General features: G+C 39.0%; 1 protein-coding gene and 1 long non-coding RNA gene across 2 annotated transcripts in view; one reads left to right on the top strand and one right to left on the bottom strand.

Annotated features, from left to right (window-relative positions):
- The window catches only part of LOC116829904 (uncharacterized), a 72,578-nt gene that overhangs the window by 21,992 nt on the left and 29,033 nt on the right, over positions 1–21,553 (top strand). Inside the window, exon 3 of the long non-coding RNA XR_004374831.2 lies at positions 16,015–16,058. This is a non-coding gene — a long non-coding RNA (uncharacterized LOC116829904). The remainder of the gene's footprint in view (positions 1–16,014; positions 16,059–21,553) is intronic.
- Positions 1,562–5,356, bottom strand: LOC116829896 (keratin, type I cytoskeletal 27). The gene is made up of 7 exons (XM_032788976.1): positions 5,227–5,356; positions 4,832–5,172; positions 4,229–4,311; positions 3,637–3,793; positions 3,243–3,404; positions 3,022–3,147; positions 1,562–1,783 (listed from the first exon to the last, which is right to left on the bottom strand). The coding sequence occupies exons 1-7, from the start codon at positions 5,354–5,356 to the stop codon at positions 1,562–1,564; spliced, it is 1,221 nt and encodes a 406-aa protein (XP_032644867.1).

Here is a 21,553-nt window from a genome sequence, read left to right as displayed (position 1 = left end):
CTGAAATGCATAGTGCAGCAGAACGCTACCTCAAACATGAAAAAGAGGTTGAAATCTTAACTTGGATAGATAGTGATGTAAATTAAAATTTTTGAGGCTTTTTTTTCTTTATAATGAATTACTAATTTTATTTCACCATTTCAGGCTCAATCCTCTGGGTTGCTTTTTGTCTCCTGCTGACCTCAGTGGGCGTTGAAGGTTCCTAGCACTTCACAGGAAGCACTTAGCACTTTAAAGAATTGGAGCCTGGTTCAGTGCCCGCTGAGGACAATGGGAAACTTTCGATTGACTTCAATAGGGATTGGATCAGGTCTTCAGTAAGTAATTACTTATACAAATATTTTGTTACCAAGATCTGAAGAGTTCTTTACTGGCAGAGGTAATGCTGTTTGATTTTAAAAAGTGCACTCCTACATCCTTGTAGTTCAAAGGCACACTTGAAAATAAAAACAGTAACTTATTTTAATTACCTTTGATTTGAACTCTTGATTCTTGATATTCATAACCATCAGATCTAAAGCTGCTGTTAAAAATAATTAATAATCATTAGTTATCTTACAGTACTGTTGAAAAGAGATAATTATTTTGAGAGTCGATGAGAATGCTAGTTTAAAAGGAAGTTTATTGCTATCTTTCCAGAAACGGCAAGGCAGGCAATCAGTTATGTAAGTGATTGGAACTGCTATGTACCATATACATCTGAATGCATTTTTTTGATGCCAAACAGAAAGGTGAATAATTAATTCCACCAAAATGCTTTACAGGATAAAGATTAAAGAAAATTGTTGATCAAATATGGATGTGAGATCAAACTGCTCTTTTTTCCTTGATTGATAAAATGAAAATTTCTGTGGCGGATATTCTGTTAACTAGAGTCATTTTCAGGTATTTGCAGCTGCACATAATGTACAGTTCTATAATATTTGCAGATGCTGAGACAGAACAGAGAACTGATACAGCAATTTATTTTGAGTTCACTTAGGTCTATTTCAGTGGGCATCACAAGGCTCTGACTGACTTCAAAGTTTGTTGAATTAGGTCCTTGGATCCCACAACAGAGCCTTATAAATATTTTTATTTCTGAAGAACATTTAATGAAATGTGCTACTAAGAAAGAAATATCCTTCTTAGTAATTATTATTTAGACTAAATACATACAGAGTCCAAAACTTTTAATCTCTCGATTTCAAATCACATTTTAAGTCAGTGGATTTAAGAGCACCCTGACTCATCACATTGCAGGATCAGATTTATAGTGTGATAGAGAAGAAAAAATCCTCCTCTTGAAAAAAAGGATGCTTTCTATAGGTCATATTTGAAAGGTGGGCTCAGTCCTGCATGGTGTTCAGCACTCATGCAAGATTATGAAGGCCTTCAGCTTCTACTGAAGTCAGTGGAATTTAAGGTAGTTAAGCACTTAACTGGAATGATCTGCATCTTACAGGATTTATCCCTATATGCACAGAACATGGAATAAGGTATATTGATGTTTATTTCTAGTGTTCTGTTTTTCAAAATAAATTCATCTAACTGAAATAAGTTTTTTCTTTAGGCTGTTTGCTTACCCTCCTTCTCCATTTAGCAGTCGCCTATAAGTCTCAATCTCCATCTCTAGACGTGTCTTGATGCCCAGGAGCTGTTCATATTCTGCTTTCTGGCATTCCATTTCAGATCTGATCTGCTTTAATTGTTCGTCCAGATTGCTAATCTGAAGCTGTATTTGTGAAAGCTGAGCACTGTAGTTTCCTTCAATTTCTGACAAGGTGCCTTCAAGGGAGCATTTCTGTCAGTGCATAACAATGGTATGTTACTGATGAAGCTGAAATGCTTGATTACACACAAGGAAAATCTTCTTTAACAGTGAAAATAATTTATACCAGACAAGTAAAAAAATTATTTTCCTAATCATAACACTTACATAGAACTAAAATTACATTTTTTCTCTATCAGTTTTCAATACCACTAATTTATGTGTTGAAAATTATTTCTTTGAAATAATTTTTCCTTTCTCTTCTCTTTCTCACTATATTCTCTAGTATTATATTACTAGTTTTATAGTGTTTTATTGCTATATACACTGCTTCTTCTGTAACACTTTTCTCAAACAATGCAAAGTAAAATCTATTAAATTAATTGGCTATGCATGTCAAACAATTTTACTTATATGTTAAGCTTATGAAAACAAATGAAAGGTCAAAGTGGGAATATAAGAATTTAATCAGTTTGGTGTATGATTATTTGCTATACAGGTGTTTGAAAGGAATTCAGATTTGTTCTTATTGGCAAGATGTTGGAGATAAGTAGTTTGGCTATTGGCTGCTCTTCTGATGAAATCTGTAAGAGCCTTTCGTTGTAGTCTTTTCACAGATCAGAATGAATGAAAAATAAAGTCACTGAGAGAACATGATAAAACAAATTTATGCCAAAATGTTGGATGGCATTAATTTTAATATCCTGATGTTTTTTATTTACATTAATGGTTTATCATATGTAAATATTTAAATACTGAATAGGCCACCAAGGGATTATTCAATATTCAGCATTCCCCATACACATATTCAGTCATTTTACACTTACTTAAAAGGCGGTGGGCCATATTCCATACTGGATTCTTGCCAAAAAACAGTTCCATTGAACGTGAATAAACTTGCATGTGTGTAATGAAGGTGGAATATTGCTGCCTCTTTTGAGGCCATGTCTATTACAAAACTTTATGAACTGTTTTTGAGACTGTTCAAAACAAATCTGTTTATTTTGATTATTCTTTCTAACTAGTCAAACTCATCATTCTTAATGCTCTATAGACTTTAGTATTTAATTTAGAATTACAGTTGTTTCTCTGTGCTTAGAATAAATATAGGAGAGCTATCAAAACACGTCTATATTAGAAACAATTATATATTAAATGCAAATATGCCCTTATATAATGCCGAACTAGTGGATAAAGCTATTATGTACTCTGTAAATGTTTTGAATAAGAATTTTGAACTATAAAGGCTACCTTAAGTGGCTATTACAAACCTTGGCCAGAAGGGCTTGTAGCTCAATGTCCAGGGTTTGAAGAGTACGTTTGATCTCAGTTATTTCATGCCTGGCTGAGTCTGCTGCACCAGCATCATCAGAAATTTGTTGCTGCAGCTGTTGACTCTGGAAAAGTCATAATACAATATAGTGTACAGTATGATAAAACAAATATTTGGATTTGAATATGCTTTCAGATAATTTATCAGTCATATTTTTACCATTTTATTAAATTGTTCTTCAGCCTCCCTACGATTTTGCTCAGCAAGGTATTCATACTGAGCTCTCATCTCATTCAGAAGCTTTGTTAGATCGACTCCTGGAGTAGCATTAATTTCTACATTCACTTCACCCGTAGAGCCATGCTGGAAGCTTTTCATTTCCTGGTTAAATGAAAGACAAAGAGATTTTAAATTTTAAATATATTGCAACTGCAGAAGCAGGGAAAAATTAAATAACTGAAATCATTAAGTGTCAAAATCTGAATGTTTCGAAATAGTAAATTGACCATAAATCATTTCACTTTTAAACCACTTTTAAATGGAAAGACTCTCATTAACTTCAGTGGGAGTTGGACTGGGACCTATATTTGCAAAAGAAAGGCAAAGATCTTGCCTCTTCATGGTTCTTCTTAAGATACACTAGCTCCTCAGTCAGGCTTTCAAGCTGTGCTTCCAGATTGGATCTTGTCATAGTCAGGTCATTTAGGACTCTACGCAGACCATTAATGTCAGCTTCAATACTTTGGTGAAGGAACAGCTCATTTTCATACCTTTAAAGTGTTAGGAGAATTTTGAGATGATAATCAGATCAGAAAGAAAGAAAAATTAATTTTTCTTTACAAGAAAAATGTTATCAATAAAGCAGAATTTCATTAGAGAAGATGTGAGAATAATGCATTTTTATTATGTTTATTTTATATTCTATTTTTTGTGATTTGGCAAAAGTTTTAATCGTTTTTAAAATTAAAAATATAGCTCTATTGCATATTATGGTTATAAAATTGATTTTAATATTGTTCTCATTTTTTTGATAGTACTTCATATTTCTTATAATACTAAAAATTGTAGAGAAAAATGTCTAAGGACCATATGAGATAAACAGTTTGTAAGCAGAAAACAATAGTGAGTTCTGCTTTAAAAACAAATGTGATGACCCAAGTTGTTACTACCCCATCATTACTAACTGTGGTTTTCACTGAACTCACTTAAGTCTGAAGTCATCAGCAGCAAGCTTGGCATTGTCAATCTGCAAAACTCTCTTGACATTGTCAATAGTTGCAGAGATGATCTGGATAAATAGAAAGATAGATAAGGAAAGAGGCAATATTTGTATTACTACTGTGAAAATATCCTTTGCATTTAATTTTGAGGCAGCACTGGGCAAATTTAGAGACTAAAAGGAAAAATGCAGATTTTAAAAATAATTTGTTTATATGCAGTTTAAACATAGAGGGAGATATGATTTCTTTCCTTTTTTTTTAAATTAAGTATTTCCTTTCCAGATTAACAAATGAATTTTCATACATAAACAGTAAAACAAAGAACATGCTTAATAGTAAAATAGATTCTTTTATAGTAATATTAAATTAACAAGAATGTGTGAAAATCCATTGGTAGAAATATTGCACCTTAAAGTCAACTACTTTAAGTATTCTTAATGTCAACAGAAAATGATAAATGTCTGAAATTACTCTGAGCAGAATTTCTCATTTGGTAATAACTCACGCACTGCTCATGAGTTATAGTTTAACACAAGATATAGTTACAAGGTGCATACCATTGTAAAGTGCTGAAAAATTATTTATTACCTGATTCTTAAGATCTTCAATTATCTGGTAATATTTGCTGTAGTCATGGCGTAACCCAGCAGCAGCAGGATCATGTTTCTCATACCACTGCCGGATTTTATGTTCAAGATCAGCATTTGCCTCCTCCAGAGTATGCACCTTATCCAGGTATTTAGCGAGGCGATCATTAAGGTTCTGCATGGTTTCCTTTTCGCCACCAGACAGAAGGCTGCCATCAGCGCCACCAAAGCCCCCACTAAAGCCTCCACCATAGCCACTATCTAAGCCCCCAAATGAGCTACTGTGGTAGGCATCTCCATAGCCGCCTCCAACTGATACGTTACCAAAACCACCACTATAGCCTCCACCAAAGCTACCACCTGCTCCCCATCCTAATCCACTCCCTAATCCGACACCGGATCCCCCAGCCAAACCACATACGCTCCCACTACCAAAGCTTCTTCCTATGCTGGATACTGTGACTGATCCACCATCTCCACCAAATGAGGAAACCTGCCTGGATCCACTAGCAATACGAAGAGACATAGTATGTTAGTGGTGGTATTAGTTGTTAAAGTGTAACAAAGGCATAAAAGTAGAGTGAAAGAATGTCTTGGCAAGGCAGTTCCTTTACCTTTTTATACAGAATTATTAGGGTGTTTCTTTCTGGATTCCTCCTACCTATGGCAAGATATTTTTTTTTGCCAGCTCAGCATAGTGTTAGCCATGATTGGATGATTTCTCCTGATTAGCATTTAAGTCAATGGTGACCATTCATGTAAAGAGGTTAGTGCCCTGAAGATGTTTGTTATATCAGCAATAGAGAAGGGTGGAACAAAGCAAAAGAATCATTATTACATTTTAATCATAGATGAGTAATTCCTTTTCTTCTTCCAGACCTCAGGCATAACTCTCATAATTCCCAAAGAAGAAAGAGCAAAATTTCAAGTGACATATATTTATCATTCTTATCACCAAACTTATAATTTCTGTCTTTGATAATTAATAGGGGTGTCAAGCGATTAAAAAATTAATTGTGATTAATTGCACAATTAAAAAATTAATTGCATGATTAATCACACTGTTAATAATAGAATACCATTTAAATGTTTTGGATGTTTTCTACATTTTCAAATATATTGATTTCAATTACAACACATAATACAAAGTGTACAGTGCTCACTTTATATTTATTTTTGATTACAAGTACTTGCACTATAAAAAAACCAAAAGAAATAGTATTTTTCAGTTCACCTAATACGAGGACTGTAGTGCAATCTCTTTATCATGAAAGTTGAACTTACAAATGTAGAATTATGTACAAAAAATAACTGCATTAAAAAAAATAAAACAATCTCTGTAAGTCCACTCAGTCATACTTCTTGTTCAGCCAATCGCTCAGAAAAATAAGTTTGGTTACATTTGCAGGAGATAATGCAGCCCTCTTCTTCTTTACAATGTCACCTGAAAATGGGAACAGGCATTCTCATGGCACTGTTGTAGCTCGTGTTACAAGATATTTACATGCCAGATGTGCTAAAGGTTCATATGTCCCATCATGCTTCAACCACCATTCCAGGGGACATGCGTCCATGCTGATGACGGGTTCTGCTTGATAACAATCCAAAGGAGTGCGGACCGATGCATGTTCATTTTCATTATTTGAGTCAGATGCTACCAGCAGAAGGTTGATTTTCTTTTTTGGTGGTTTGGGTTCTGTAGTTTCCTCATCAGAGTATTGCTCTTTTAAGACTTTTGAAAGCATGCTCGACACCTTGTCCTTCTCGGATTTTGGAAGGCACTTCAAATTCTTAAACCTTGGGGGGAGCTTCCCCCCCCGCCCCCCAGTCTCCCTGCACAGCAGGCAGGAGGCTCTAGGGAGCAGCTCCAAGGCAGAGGGCAGGAGCAGCACAGGGCAGTGGGAGGAGGGACAGCTGAACTGTCTGGCAATTGATAGACTGCTGGGCGGCTGCTGCACAGGGATCTTAGGGGAACTGGGAGCTGATGGGGTGCTGCCAGTCCACCCTGGTTCCAAGCCCCAGCAGCTAGCTTCAATGGGCTGCTCTTCCTGCAAGCAGTGGACAAAGCAGGTGGCGGCCAAATGATGTTATAAGGGAGCACTGCACAATTTTAAACGAGTATGTGCTCTAATTGATCAGCAGCATAACAGTGAAACAATGTTAACCAGGATGATTTTAAGTGAGGAGTTACTGTGTTTGTAATAAAGAATAATATACACTTTGATTTCAATTACAACACAGAATACAATATACATGAAAATGTAGAAAAATATCCAAAATATTTAATAAATTTTAGTTGGTATTCTGTTGTTTAACAGTACAATTAAAACTGTGAGTAATTGCTATTCATTTTTTTGAGTTAACTGTGATTAATTGACAGCCCTAATAATTAATAGAAGTACCATTACTCCCAATGTTTGTTTGTTTGATTTACATTCAGTTTCCCTTCTTAACTGTTGTTTAGGTGGGATCTTCATATTTCTAAGTATGAGCTACTTCAAGACTTTCAGTAAATTTGCAGGCCAACTAAGGGCCTTACAGAGGTTCTTCAAATTTGCCTTTACTCCTAAAATAATCACCATTATTATCATCTGTAATTTTATTTTCAGAGTGCCTTCCTGCAGAAGCAGTTGTTGTATTGCATGATATTTAAAATATTAAAATATTAATCTGTTCTTATTAAATTTTACCTCTTAAAATTTAAATGAATAACATGTAGGCATACCCTGGAATTCTGATGCTTAAATTTTTCTTAGGAGAGGCAGAGAGTGTGTCAGATATTGGCTGCATATGTGTTCATTTAGCATGCTGTCCCAGCTTTGCGCAGATGGTGGAGATAGCAGACCTCAGTTAAACTGCCCAATAAATCCACAGACTAGGTTATTAGCGAAGGCACCTGGCCAGATTTATTGTCAATGAGGCATGGTCCTAGTGTCCTGCAGACTCTAGAGGACCACTAGCACATGTATGTCTGTTACATTGGACTAGCTTAGTGAATGGTGGGACTTTACATTCCCTACAAGGCCAGCCAAAGACTTTCCCTCTGAGATACATCTTTATACCCCAATACAAACAAGTTATGTACTATTCCTCTGACGTAGTTAGGTGCCACCCTCTGATGTTAGTTACTGCTCCCTCTGACATAGCTAACCACCACCCATTACCTTGTACCTGTTGGTTTGATTAAAACATCTCTATCCATCATGCTGTCATCCTGACCTTATCTTTAAAATGGTCAGCATGTTCCTGTTATCTTTTGGGGAAAGTGTTGGTATCAAGGTGTTCTCTTACCACCTTTCCGGAATGTGTTTGTGTATATATTCTTATGCCAAGCACTGTTAAGGAATATGTGTTGCTGCAATACCAGCCCTGTTGTTGGCAGATTCTGTGAGTAGGGCCTGCCTCTTGCTTACAGTTTAACTTTGCTTTATATCAGCAAAGTTTTGACCACTACTTTAGCTCAGGCCTCTGATACAAGGGCTTATGTTTCAGGCCCTTTTCCTACTACAGAGAGATTTGGTGCTGGGAATTTTATCAGGACAACTCAGATAAAAATGTGGAGTCATTTAAAGTAATCTCCTCTGCAGAATTTGCCCCAATTCAGAAATCAGTTACTCATGCACTTACCTTTAAAACTTGAGTAAGCCCATCCTTGTTCTCTGAAGCACTTGAGCACATTCGTCAATCTGTTAAAAGTTAAGACTGTGCTTAAGTGCCTTGCAGAACAGGGATGGATTTACATGCTTAAACTGAAGCATGTGGTTAATTGCTTTGCTGAAATGGGCCAACATGCTGTATGTATGCATGAATTTTTATGAATTTTGTACCAACATTTTAGCTTAAAATCCAGTAAATGCTAGGCACTCTGAGTTGATTTGAGGATGATCTTTGCAGTAACTGAGGAATGGATAATGTACATGGTTGTTTGAATGTTCTGTTGTTTAATAAGTTGAGGTTGCTTTTGCATGTCATTTATTTGAATTGGTTGAGGTAATGAGGCTACTAGTATAGCTCACCCTTAGATGCCTGTGCAAATCCTTCCTTTGGATCTCAGTGTCATTGTGCAATTGACAGAAGTTCAGAGTATTTGGGTAGAACATGTAGGTGACTTTGTGTTGAGCAGTGTTGTATTTAATAGATCATAATAAGAAGATGAAAAGATAATGCTTTGTCTGCCATTCTCTCAACCGGGGAGATGATTTTCACTACTTTCTCTTGTGTTAATGGTCTTTTTTCAGTGAACATGTATACTTATTTTTTAAACTTATATTTTATTGTTTTTAGATACTTAAAAAATCATTAAAATATGAAATGTCTCTTTAAACTGAGCAAAATACTGTATAACCTTTTGTCACTTTTGTATTGTTTTAACCAAAAATAGCTTCGTCAGCTCATGCCTGACCTTTGGATCAATACCTGTAAATGATATACAGTAGAGAAAGATCTTTCTCTAATCCTAAAAGAACCAAAACACTTTCCAGCTTTCTGTACAGTGGAAGGGGAAAGATGTTTTCATCCCAGATCACCTAATTGGAAGCCTCAGTGAGAAGAGAGGAATAGATAATGTATCTTACAACATCCTCAGGATTTATTTAAACTTCCCTCAAAATAGATCAATCAAAAATGAGCCTCTTTCCAATACTGAGTGCTTCACTCCTAGATATAGGTTAGTTGTTACTTGAAGTGTTTCTAGGGCCCAAAACAACCACAATGTTCCGGTTTGACTCAGTTGCTCATTTTTTACATATGCTCAGTCAGCTTTATGTTACTATGAAGGCAAGGAGACAGACTGACTATTCTTTACCCCTGTGTGGATATACAGAGCAAGAGGAACAGAATGAACCTCACCCACATTTACTCACTACATGCAAGATCCATGGACAGGCTCAGTCCTTGTTCTCAGAAGTGGGTGAGGACTGCTTCATATGTGTATATGTACCACTGTAAGGGCAGATGTTTCCAAAATGATAGTAGGAGGTAGAAGAAAGATGGCAGGACATGCTGGGGGATGAATAGGCTGCACACTCAATGGGTGGTGCACCTTGCATCTCCCCTCTATATATTCATCAAGGAACTGGGACAGAGGTTGTGTTTTTAAAAGATGAATTGAAGTCATTGGGCCACCTTTGCAGCTCCTGTTGTTGAGTCTAGCTGGAGGCCACTTCAGCCCCTGGCACAATTTAAAGCAGCTGCATGGGTTCTGCAACGTCACTGGTATGTCTGTCTACCTGTGGCTTTAAGAGGACATTCTGACAGTAAAAGAACATGAACATAGAGGCACTCTGGCCATGCTGCCTTTTATCCAACCATGCTCCCTATACTGGGGACTGCAAAGTAGTGGCTATGTTAAAAATGGCTATTCCACCTGGAGATTCCCATATGCTGAGAATATCCTCAGAATATCCACGTAATCCTCAACTAGTGAATTAAACCAGTTTTCTGACTCCTTCATGCTGCCCATGGAAAGGGTCTGTAGCAAATAAGAGAACTTGGACCACAGATTTTGTGCTGAGGTAGAAAAACTGGGACAAGTGGAGCTAAAGGCCCAGGAGATTAACAAACCGTTGACAAAAAATGGAACCAGTCACCTCAAAGAAATGTATCATTTCAAGAATTCCAGTTAATTTTAAATTTTTTGGCTGTTCATTGTTTTTCAATTCATTCATGCATGTACTGTCACTAAGAATAACAGTCAATAATGCAGGACAATAGAACTGATGATGTGAGTATATTCTAAAGCAGTCATTCAAACGTCAATCCTCTGGAGCATAGTAGTGACATCTGTTTTGTGCTTAATCACCATGAGTGAAATTCATATTGTATCATAACATCTTGCTAAGCAAAGTGAGCCCTTGGGTTATATAGTAGGCAGGGGCAGTTCTAGGTATTTTGCCGCCCCAAGCACAGCAGGCAGGCTGCCTTCAGTGGCTTGCCTGTGGGAGGTCCCCGATCCCACGAATTTGGTGGCAGCCTGCGGAAGGTCCGCCAAAGCCGCGGGACCAGCTGACACTCTGCTGGCATGCCACCAGAGGCAACCTGCCTGCCACCCTCACAGCGATCGGCAGTGCGCCCCCCGTGGCTTGCCCCCCCAGGCACGTGCTTGACGTGCTGGTGCCTGGAGCCGCCCCTGATAGTAGGACCAGTACTGCTCCAGTTGAAGTCAACAAGGGTTTTGCTACTAATTTAGATGAAAAACAAAGATATAAAAAAACCGTTAATTGGTAGTATTTTTTGCAGGATTGTAATTTTTACCACTTTGATTGAAATGATACCTAATGCTTGGAAAATACCCAGGGTTGAACTCTGGGAAATGGTTGCTTCATCAGAAAGAAAAACCCTAAAGTGAAAGAGGGAACAAATTATAGGAACAATGTCTCCCCTGGTTTACATGGGAGAAATACTGATAGACTTTTTAATGGATATTTTAACAAAATACTACATGTTTCAGTAGAATCTTAAATAAGACCTTTTGCATGCTAGGTTGGAATCGTGCACTACTGCATGTGGGGGCAGAGGATATTTTATTTTATCAAATCAAATCTAATCTAATTGCACCTATTACCTTGGCATGTAATGCTTCTTATATCTTTGTTCTTAAGCAGCTCACCTATGTAGTACAGGGCAGGGTTATGGTGGGTGAGTGGCACCTGGTGAATCTGCCATGGCATTTGTGTTTTTTCAGTACAGAGTGACATGTGCCCAGCCTGCTGTGCTGGCCATGGCTCCACCACTTTCACTTTACTTTTGGGATGCTAACAGGGAGCAGTTTAGATTGCTGTAATTTGTGTAACTGTAATATACATATTTGATATATTACCTCATTAATGATGAGGGCATTTTTAGTCAAACTAATTTATTTTATCATCTCCATTTTATTCCACTATACTTTAGATCAGCAGTTATCAAACTTTAACAACCCAAGGGCCCCCATTTTGATTTAAAATTTTTCGCAGACCCCCAAGCTCCCCGCTCAGTCCCAGGCCCCGCCTCCACTCCACCCCTTCCCCCAAGATCCCACCCCACCCCAGCTCTTACCACCCACTTCCACCCCGCCACTCTTTTCCTGCATTTGGTGTGCCTGGCCCCGAGGGGTGTGGCCTCCGCCATGCCCTGGCCCCCTTGGCTCCCCACCTCCTTCACTCTAACCCTACTTGCTTTTAACCACCAACCCCGCACCCACTGCGTGGCCCCTAATCCCTGTGCACTGTGCCCCTTCATCCGAACCCACGCAGTCCCCCCCTTGTTCCAATCCTACTACTCCTTTTTAATCCTTCCCCCTGCAGCTCCCTCCTGCTCCCCTAACCGCTGTACTGTGCCTTCTTCATCCCAACCCCTGTCCCCTCCTGGTCACCAACCCCTGCACCCGTAACCTTTGCACCTCCCTCCTCCGCTCTCAACCCTGCACTGAGCACTCTTCACCCCAACTCCTGCCCCCCTCCTGTGCCCCTAACTTCTGCATTGCCCTTCTGCACCCACATGGGAAAACTGACCTGGATGCAGTGACGGAGCAGGAGGCATTGCTGCTTGCTCCCACACGGCAGTGCTGCTCCTCTGCCCCACGCACTCCTAGGTGGCTGTGAGTGGGGGAGCAAGGAGTGATGTCAGGGCTCCCTGCATCCAGGTCATTTTCCCTGCCTGGGCTGTGTAGGGGAGGCAGGAGAGCACAGCTCCTGATGCTCACTTCACAGCACAATCAAGGTGGGGAAAGTAACCTGGATGCAGGGAGCCCTGGTGTGTGTGTTGGGGGGACTGTGTGAGAGAGACGTGTGTTTGTGAGACAGAAAGAGAGAATGTGTGTTGTATTGAGGAGAGTGTCTGTGTATGTGCCTGAGTGATTATTGAGCGTGGTCTTTTCAAGAAAGCACTCAGGATCAGGCACCTGAAGGCTTGTTGAGACACAAGCAGCTGCTGCCAGACCCAGAGAGGCAGCAGCACACACAGATTCTCCCTGTCCCATCACCCCAGCTCAGTGGAGACCCGGTCCATGGGGGTTGGGGTGGGGGGGAACTGATGTCAAGGTGTCCGCACAACAGACAAGGGGGTGCTCCCAGTCTGGAGTGGCTAGGGGTTCCGGGGAGGAAGTGTGGGTGGGTGCGTGGGACAGGAGCAGCGGCATCTGCATACAGCAGTGGAGCAGGGGGGAGGAGGGGCATCCCCTGCTCCAGAGAAGTCACCTAGCTTGACTTTTCGTCCAACTGACCCCTGCAGCTTGGCTTCCCTTCCCTGCCCCCCGCCATGCTGCTGCTTCCACCAGCCCAGCTGGTTCTTGGCAGGTCAGGTAGGAATCTGGCAAACCCAGCGACAAGCAGGAGGCTCTGGGAGGGAGTGAGGACAGGAGTTGATCAGTGGGGTCCTCAGACCCCAGTTTAAGAAACACTGACTTAGATCATTCTTTTGTAGAGACTTTTTGAAGATTGTTATCTTGTAGAGATTTCTTTACTATCTTTTCAAATAAGAATATAAGAATGGCCATACTAAGTCAAACCAATGGTCCATCTAGCCCAGTGTCCTGTCTTCCAAAAGTGACTGGTGCCAGATGTTTCAGAGGCAATGAACAGAATAGCAATTATTGAATGATCCATCCCCTGTTGTCCAGTCCCAGCTTCTGGCAGTTGGAGGCATATGGAACCCTAGAGCATGGGGTTGCATCCTAGACCATCTTGCTGATAGCCATTGATGGACCTATCTTCCACAAATTTATCTAATTCTTTTTTGAACCCAGTTATACTTTAGGCCTTCGCAACGTCCCCTGACAACTAGTTCCACAGGTTAATTGTGCGTTCTGTGAAAGAAGTACTTCCTTTTGTTTGTTCTAAACCTTCTGCCTATTAATTTCATTGGTTGACCTCTGGTTCTTGTTATGAGAACCTTCTCCACACCATTTATGACTTTATAGACCTCTTATCTCCCTTAGTCGTCTCTTTTCTGAGCTGAACAGTCCCAATCTTTTCTCCTCATACAGAAGTTATTCTATTCCCCTACTAATTTTTGTTGCCTTTCTCTGTACTTTTTCTAATTCTAATACATTTTTTTTGAGATGGGTTGATCAGAACTGCAAGCAGTGTTCAGGTATGGGCGTAACAGATTTATATAATGACATTATATTATTTTCTGTCTTATTATCGATCGCTTTCCTAATGCTGTTAGCTCTTTAAACTATTGCTGCACATTGAGAGGATGTTTTCACAGAATTATCCACAGTGTCTCCAAGATCTTTTTCTTGAGTGGTAACAGCTACTTTACACTCTATCATTTTATATGTATAGTTGGGATTATGTTGCATTATTTTATACTTATCAACACTGGATTTCATCTGCCATTGTGTTGCCCAGTCACCCAGTTTTATGAGATCCCTTTTGTAATTTATTGCAATCTGCTTTGGATTTAATTTTGTATCATCTGAAAATGTTGCCATCTTACTGTTTAGCCCCTTTTCCATATGAATATGTTGAATTTATGATAATCTGAGAGCCATATCATAACAGGTGATAAAATGATAGCTCCTAGTTCCAAGTGACTGAAATAATGTAGACTGACACTTTGATCTCCGGCATGTGAATAATGAATTACTCAGATAGCTGTGTCTTACTGTGTGTTAAACAACTGCACTAGCAGTGTTTCTTTTAAACAGTGGCATCAAAGAATCTTGATGACACTTTGGATTAATGGTATCAGAAAGGCCCATTCTTATCTTTAGATGGGCCGGTGTGCAGGAAAAGGGACACTTGCTTGTTGTATTGTGAATAGCGGAGAATGGAACTCAGTTTTTACTAAGTGAACTTGGAAGTGGCAGGGCTCAGTCTCTTGGTGGCAGATAGGCTAAAGAAAGGGTTATCTGGTCTCTAATGGATTAAATGTCACAACCCTTACTTGGCCACACAAGGAAGTAAGGGGAAGTAAGGCCTGTATATATTCTCTCCCTTGGCCACGCTTAGATTATGATTTTGACTGCAGTGAAGATAACAGAGTATAGTGCCCAATACTCCCTAGTTAGGGGAAATGTGTGGGGAGGAGGCAAAGAAAGATGGAAAGTGGAAGGAGCTTTAACTCTGATCACTCCCACCTCTAGCCAGAGTAGCTGGCTAGGTGCACAGCAGGGAGTAAGCTGCTTCATCAAAAGTAATTTACACCCTCTCTCATCCCCTTTCCCCCCCTTGATCTGTGGGTGGTGCGGTGCTCTGAAGTAAATGATAAGGTGGGGCACAATCTTGTAGTGAAATGACGAAAATTGTTGAAATCCTGCTATGACAATTACTTTCTAAAACAGGCATTGGCTAAATGAAAAAGATGTCACATCTACACAAAGTGTTTCTTTCTCTAAATATATCATTTAACTGGATTCCCACTCTTGATTTGTAGGTCCTCAGCACAGGATAGGCCAGAGCATCTTTCAGATCAATCAAAAATTGCATCCCAATTCTTTTCTGACCATGGTTAGCAGGGCCGGCTCTACAATTTTCGCCACCCCAAGCAGCGCGCCGAATTGCCGCCGGACAGCGGGGCCAGTCCATGTGCCCTTAGGGCGGCAGGCATGTTTCCGCGGGGCAGCAAGTCGGCAGCAGCTTCTATGTTTAGCTGTCTGGGGCAGCTTCAGCTAAACATAGAAGCTGCTGCCAACTTGCTGCCTCGCGGAAACGCGCTTGCCGCCTAAGGGCACACGGACTGCCCCCGCCACCCGTGGCGGCAATTTGGCGCGCTGCTTGGGGCGGCGAAAACACAGGGACTGACGCCCCTTGCAGAATGCCGCCCCAAGCACCAGCTTGGGATGCTGGTGCCTGGAGCCGGCCCTGATGGTTAGCTAGACAGCTCCCCATTGGAATTGCAGCCGGTTGCAGCTGTCTTTTACCCTTGTAGACCTTGGCTTTGGAAAATAGTTCTATATACCTTGATTGGTTTGCCGTCTGCTTCAGTGCCCAGGCATGGCTTCTTGCAGCAGCAGTTTTCTTTGATGTTTTTAGCTGCATAACCAAAGTAATCTGTGAGTTGTTGGCTCTTCTAGGAAGCGAGGGTGTTTTTGGACATCATGGTTCATGTGCATCAATCATTTTGTAGTGTGAAGGGAAATATCTAGTTTAAGAGGGAGAACGTTATGTACTGCAAAAAGTGTGTAGGTAGTGTATTCTCTTTATTTTTTATTTAGTTAGCATTAACTTTTTTCTTCTTCTTTTTGCCATTCCTGTGTAGAGAACGTCTTCCTGGCAAGGCATGGAAATTTCCGACGGCAAAAGGTAAGTGTGAACATTTATTTCTTTGCTATTTTTTATATCTTTTTGAATGCTAGTAACTTTGAATACTTACATTAAGTCACTGATGTTGCCTTTTAGTTAGTTTTGTACTCTGGCTATTTTGAGTAAATTTTTTTGCACTGTGTGGGCTAAAAATAGTGTCATGGTAGTTGCTAGCTGCTCTGGTCAAATAGTCGTCGTTGGTGTCTTTTGTTGCTGCTTTCTAAGAGTACGGTAACTGACTTTTGAGTGTAGCTGGTGATGTCGTAGTTGCTGCATACTATACAAGTTTATACTAATATTTCTTCTGATGTCACAGTGACTGTTTTGATGATAGTGTCCAGTTTAGGAAATAATGTAAATGTAGATACACTGAAAAAATTATTCAATAGAACAACAGCAAATAAACTAAACTCTACGTTACTGTGTTTTGATTTTTACAGCAACCATAATTCTGCTTTTGTGTGTATATATGGTATTTCTTATTGGGTAATATTTACACCTAAATACATGTACATTTGGGGGAAGGGGAATGAGAAGTGGTACATTTTCCCCATCGAAAGGGAGATACTGATAAGAGTGGGAAAGAGATTATGGCCTCAGGTTTCCTGCATATGAAAAAGAGATGTTGGGAGTGGAAGAGGAAGACCATGAGTGGTGGCCTCCATTATTAGGAGGTGCTGTTAAGAGGAAACTTCCTTCTTGAAGAATTCCTGTCTGAGGAGGGTTAAGGTGGGATTTGGGTCTGTACCCTTGAAGATAATGGAAGGTGATGGTGAAGGGTAGTGGAGTTGATGGAGTTAATTCTAGCATTGGATCCTGTGGCAAGCTGCTGTTACTCTGTTTGTGTGGTGAACAGGATAGAAGGATGTCATTCTAGAATTGGCCTCGTAAAATGTGGGTAAACATTCATAATCTCTGTGCTTATCAGAACTGAGACTAAATTCTAAATATTTTGAGTTCTCTCTCTGCAGGTATTAACAAGTGAGGTGCAGAGTTTCACAGTTTAATGTAACTATAGTTGTGACCAAATATATAACTTGTAACAGTAAAAAAGTTTATTGAAATAGACTAGCTAATAAAATTAGAATATCAGAATATACGTTTTGGTTTTCATTAAAGAATATTTTCCAATTAAGTAGAAGAAATGAGAAACTCTTGATGTAATTCTGATTTTAAAAATAGAAATTATTCCTCAGGCCACTCAGGATGCTGCACTTGTTTTGGAGATTTCCTCCTTTCTTGACTCTTGGTTTTGACACTTGTAAAAGGATCATCTGTGCAATCTTGATGCTGTTTATTTAGTTGGTTTTTCTTCACAAAGGAATATATATTCACGGTGGAATATAAATCCCTATCAGAATAATTATACATGCAGCAAAGATGTATTGTATTTTTAATTATGAAAACTGGTGTGACAACTGTTATATACCTTGGCAAGTTGGGACTAGAGCTCTAATTCCAGTGCATGAAGAGTGCCTTTCAGACTGGTTATTTCACTCTTTCTTGAGCTTTGTGGATCAACATTGGCAGAAATCACTTGTTGCAGGGCTCCATACTGTAATACCACAATCAAATAAAAATAAAATGTTAGTTAATTAAATAAAATCAGTGTTTCACATATTTGCTATACCTTCCAAATAATGCTATTTTTACCTGAGAGTTGAACTGTTCTTCTGTCTCTCTGTGATTCTTTTGTGCAAGACCTTCATACCGTGCTGTCATGTCATTTAGTCAGATAAACTCTTGGAGCTGCATCCATTTTAACACTGATATCACTACTAGTAACCCTTTGAAAACTTCTGAGTTTCTGGAGATAGAGAAACCAAGAGGACTTTTATAACACAGTGACATAACACTGTAAGATATGAAAAAATGACCACCACCTGGAATAAGTTTAACACAGCCCCTACTGTATCCACAAAGTGAGACTGCCTTTGGATCACCTGATCTCGGCTACGATTCAGTGAGGTATTTAAGTACCTGCTTACTTTTAAGCACATGAGTAATGCCATTGACACTTTCTCTGAGCCTAGGTCTACACTACGTTCTGGGGTGTGATTCCCTTGCTCTTGTATGCATACTCGCAGTAGATCTCATTGACCTAGCATCGGTATAAATAGCGATGTTGCTGCAGTAGCATGGGTAGCGGCAGCTTGAGGCACAGCTCCTTCCAAAGCTGGAACCACTACTAAAGTCTAGGCCACTAGATGTTCTGAGAGATCCACCACTACCACTAGTACTGAGTGAGGAAAGCTTCCTGGAGCCATCAGACATGAGAATAGAGACAGATATGGCATTAAAACAGAAGTGGGACCTGCCCCAGTATAGCAGAGGGTGTATCAGCCAGGCAGATTTTTAGCCTGTATATGTAGAATTAACAGAAATTTTCATTCCTGAATTCGGTCTCCTTATAGCAAAATGTAGTTTGACAAGTTAATGTCTGTTATCTACAATTGGGTAATTTTTTTCTGATTAAGGTTTTTACAAACTTTATTAAGTACACTTTCATAGAAATATGTCCTTAGGATATTTGTTACACCAAGGATTGTTATGGCAGTAGGTGGAGTAGAACAAAACTTATTTCATTGTTCATTTAATCTTTTATTTTGATGAGCAATCTTTTTTTCACCTTTTAACTTTAGCTCTGTTACATTCTCTTCATCTTTCACACTCATAATTTCAACAGGAAACAGAACAAAACTTTGAATGACATGTATGAACACCACTGCTACCTGGATTATTAATTTTGCATTTTTTATTTTTAGCAAAGAAAGGGACATCAGATCCGTTGTCATTGTTTGACTCAAAGCCATAATTTAGCTGGTGTGCTGATTTCTTCTTAAGTTATTTTTAAACAAATTTGGTACTAAAACCTGAACTGTGCATTTGCTCCACAGAAGCCTGCCAGGGAAAGTCCTGAGAAAAGGGATGGGGTGGGGGAATTCACTAAAACAAGAATTTCTTTCTAAATTTGGGATTTATAAGAGGCTGAGATATTGCCTGGTAAATTCATTTTATAATCTGAGCTCAGTGGAATTCTTTAGCAGATATTGATTGTAAAAGAGGATTTCACTGGTTGTTGCAATAAATCATCTAGTTTATTTTGTGTTGCGAATACCAATGCATTCAATAATTATTATTATTATTAATAATAAAGTATATAGTGATTTTGTGTAAGGGGCTGCTTCCTGACTTTGAACTTGTCTCAGGAAGGATTACTAGCATTGTAAGAAAAATTTGGTACATAAAACAAATACCACAACTTTTGTCTGTTTAACAGTTTTTCAAAGAGGCTTACAATACCTGGTGCAGTTTTTCATTTTTTCCCCCACAAGCACAATAAACATTTTCCCAGCTAAAACTGTATGTTGCTTATGAAATGAAACTTAAACATCAGAGTGGAAGTTCAGTTCGGGAGAAATTCTCAAAAAGTAATATGGAACAGATGATTGAGTGTCCTCTTTTTAAAAAGAGCAAGTCATTGCAAGTGCAAATGTTCTATTACAACCAATACATGAGTACAGTTGCGGAAGGATTCCTGTTACTTGCATCTGGTATAGAAATGTCAGCAGCCACACCATCCCTTAGGGAGTTTTTGGTCAGATTGTATCATTTTTCTCTTTCCCCGGTACAAACATGTTTTCTTTTGTTCCTACCCTTTCTCTAGTTTTGCACATACTGTACATTTGCAACACATTTACTCCTTTATGACAGGAGGGAGTGCAAACAGCTTTCTTCTTGGCTGGTTTGTGTTCACTGTATTGCCTCACCCAGAGTGTTGCAGTAATAGCTATGTAGTTTATGTTATATCTGGAGTGCATCTTTGCATTGTTTTCTGACATACTTGTCTTCTTTTGTGAAGCTTCAGAAAACAATTTTGTTATGTTTCTTTGACTAGTTGGAAGTACCACAATACAGGGTTATCTACAGTCAGAATATGGATTTTATTCATTTAAATGTTGGCCTCCACAATGTCCAGAACCCAGAAGGATAACAGCATGGTTCAACAAGCAGTTATTGTGCCTGGAAGTTTGAAGAGTCTCTGCTTCAGCAGATAAGAGCATTGGCATTTAATTGAGATATGGAGAATGTGACCACTACTTTTCTCCATCTGTTGATACAGTGTTCGTGCCCTACAATAGAAACAGTTCCTGAAGGGAAAGAAGGGTTTTTATTTGCATGCATTGACTAAAAGAGAGGGACGTTGTTCTATGACAAATACAGTAGATGGTGTACAAACTTGTTAGGAGAAGCAACTAGAAATAGTCATCAAAAAGAAAATGTGAATAATCTTTCGGAAAAAAAAGTGACGTACCTAGGGGAAAAGTGTGATACACCTGAACAGTCAACCTTTGGTTGGGGTCTGATTATGAGAAAAGAGCACACAGTCTTTACTCAGCTTGCTGTGTTTAGCTGCTGTGTATTGCAGACTAGATAACCCGTATCATTTTTAGATCACTTGGTAGTACAGATATGTATTCAGGAAAATTCCTGAAAATTTGTGAAAAAGAAACTTGAAACTTGTCTCAACCTTGCCAAGGTAATGTATTTAAAATATAAAATGTTAGCTTTGCCACAATTAATAAAAAAAGATTTACTACTCTTTTATGTTTACTGAAAGAAAATGTAGTTACTAACAGATCAAACATACACGGGATGCTTTATATTGCTTTATATAGTCAATGTAGAGAACCAAAGCAAAAGGGCTCCAAACCCCAGTTAAACCTACTCGCCTAAAATAAATTTCTCGTTCACAACACGCTTCTCTTTTGTGGTTACTTTTATTCATTTTCATAAAGAAACAGACAATTAAAAGTAAAAAAGGTAGATGACTCCCACACTATTCTAATAGAAAACTGGCTCCTTTCAGCTTCACATTTAAAAAAATGATTATCTTTCCAACCCTCTGTTCCCATCTTCTCCTCCCGGCCATGTAGCTAAGACACTTGGAAAAGAGGAAGCCTGTACACGTTACTATAACAACATTTTAAATTGTTCATTAAACCCTGATATACAAAAGGATTGAAAGTTAATTTAATTGGTAAAGCCTCTCCGGATTATCCTGTGCAGATAAAAAAGAGTTTTCAATTATTACTGTGATTATTTATTCTTTGTTTCTGGTAGTGTCCACAATGAGCTAGTCACTGGATAAACACAAAAAAGGTACAATCCCTGCCCTAAAAAGTATACAGACTAAATAAGACTGTGTTTTTATGTGTGTATGTGTGTTTTGTTCTCCTCTCCTCCATGAGAAACTATTCTTTTCTTCTGATAAAAACTTGACATATTGCCTGTCTCATAGCCTAAAGGGAACCCCATATCTATATTATTAAATAGACATGCACTATATGATGATAAAAACCAGGTATTTTCATTTTTTTCGTAGTTTGAGACACATTTTAATACAGAGATTTAATATTTCGTGAACTATTTCCCCTTCTATTCATGATTATATTACATCCTTGTGGCAACTAGAGCAGTTGCCTTTGTGGAAA

Source organism: Chelonoidis abingdonii, chromosome 21, assembly GCF_003597395.2.
Source record: "Chelonoidis abingdonii isolate Lonesome George chromosome 21, CheloAbing_2.0, whole genome shotgun sequence".
NCBI classification, from domain to species: domain Eukaryota; kingdom Metazoa; phylum Chordata; order Testudines; family Testudinidae; genus Chelonoidis; species Chelonoidis abingdonii.
The sequence above is the reverse complement of the archived record's forward strand: the minus strand, read 5'-3'. Positions and strand labels throughout refer to the sequence as shown.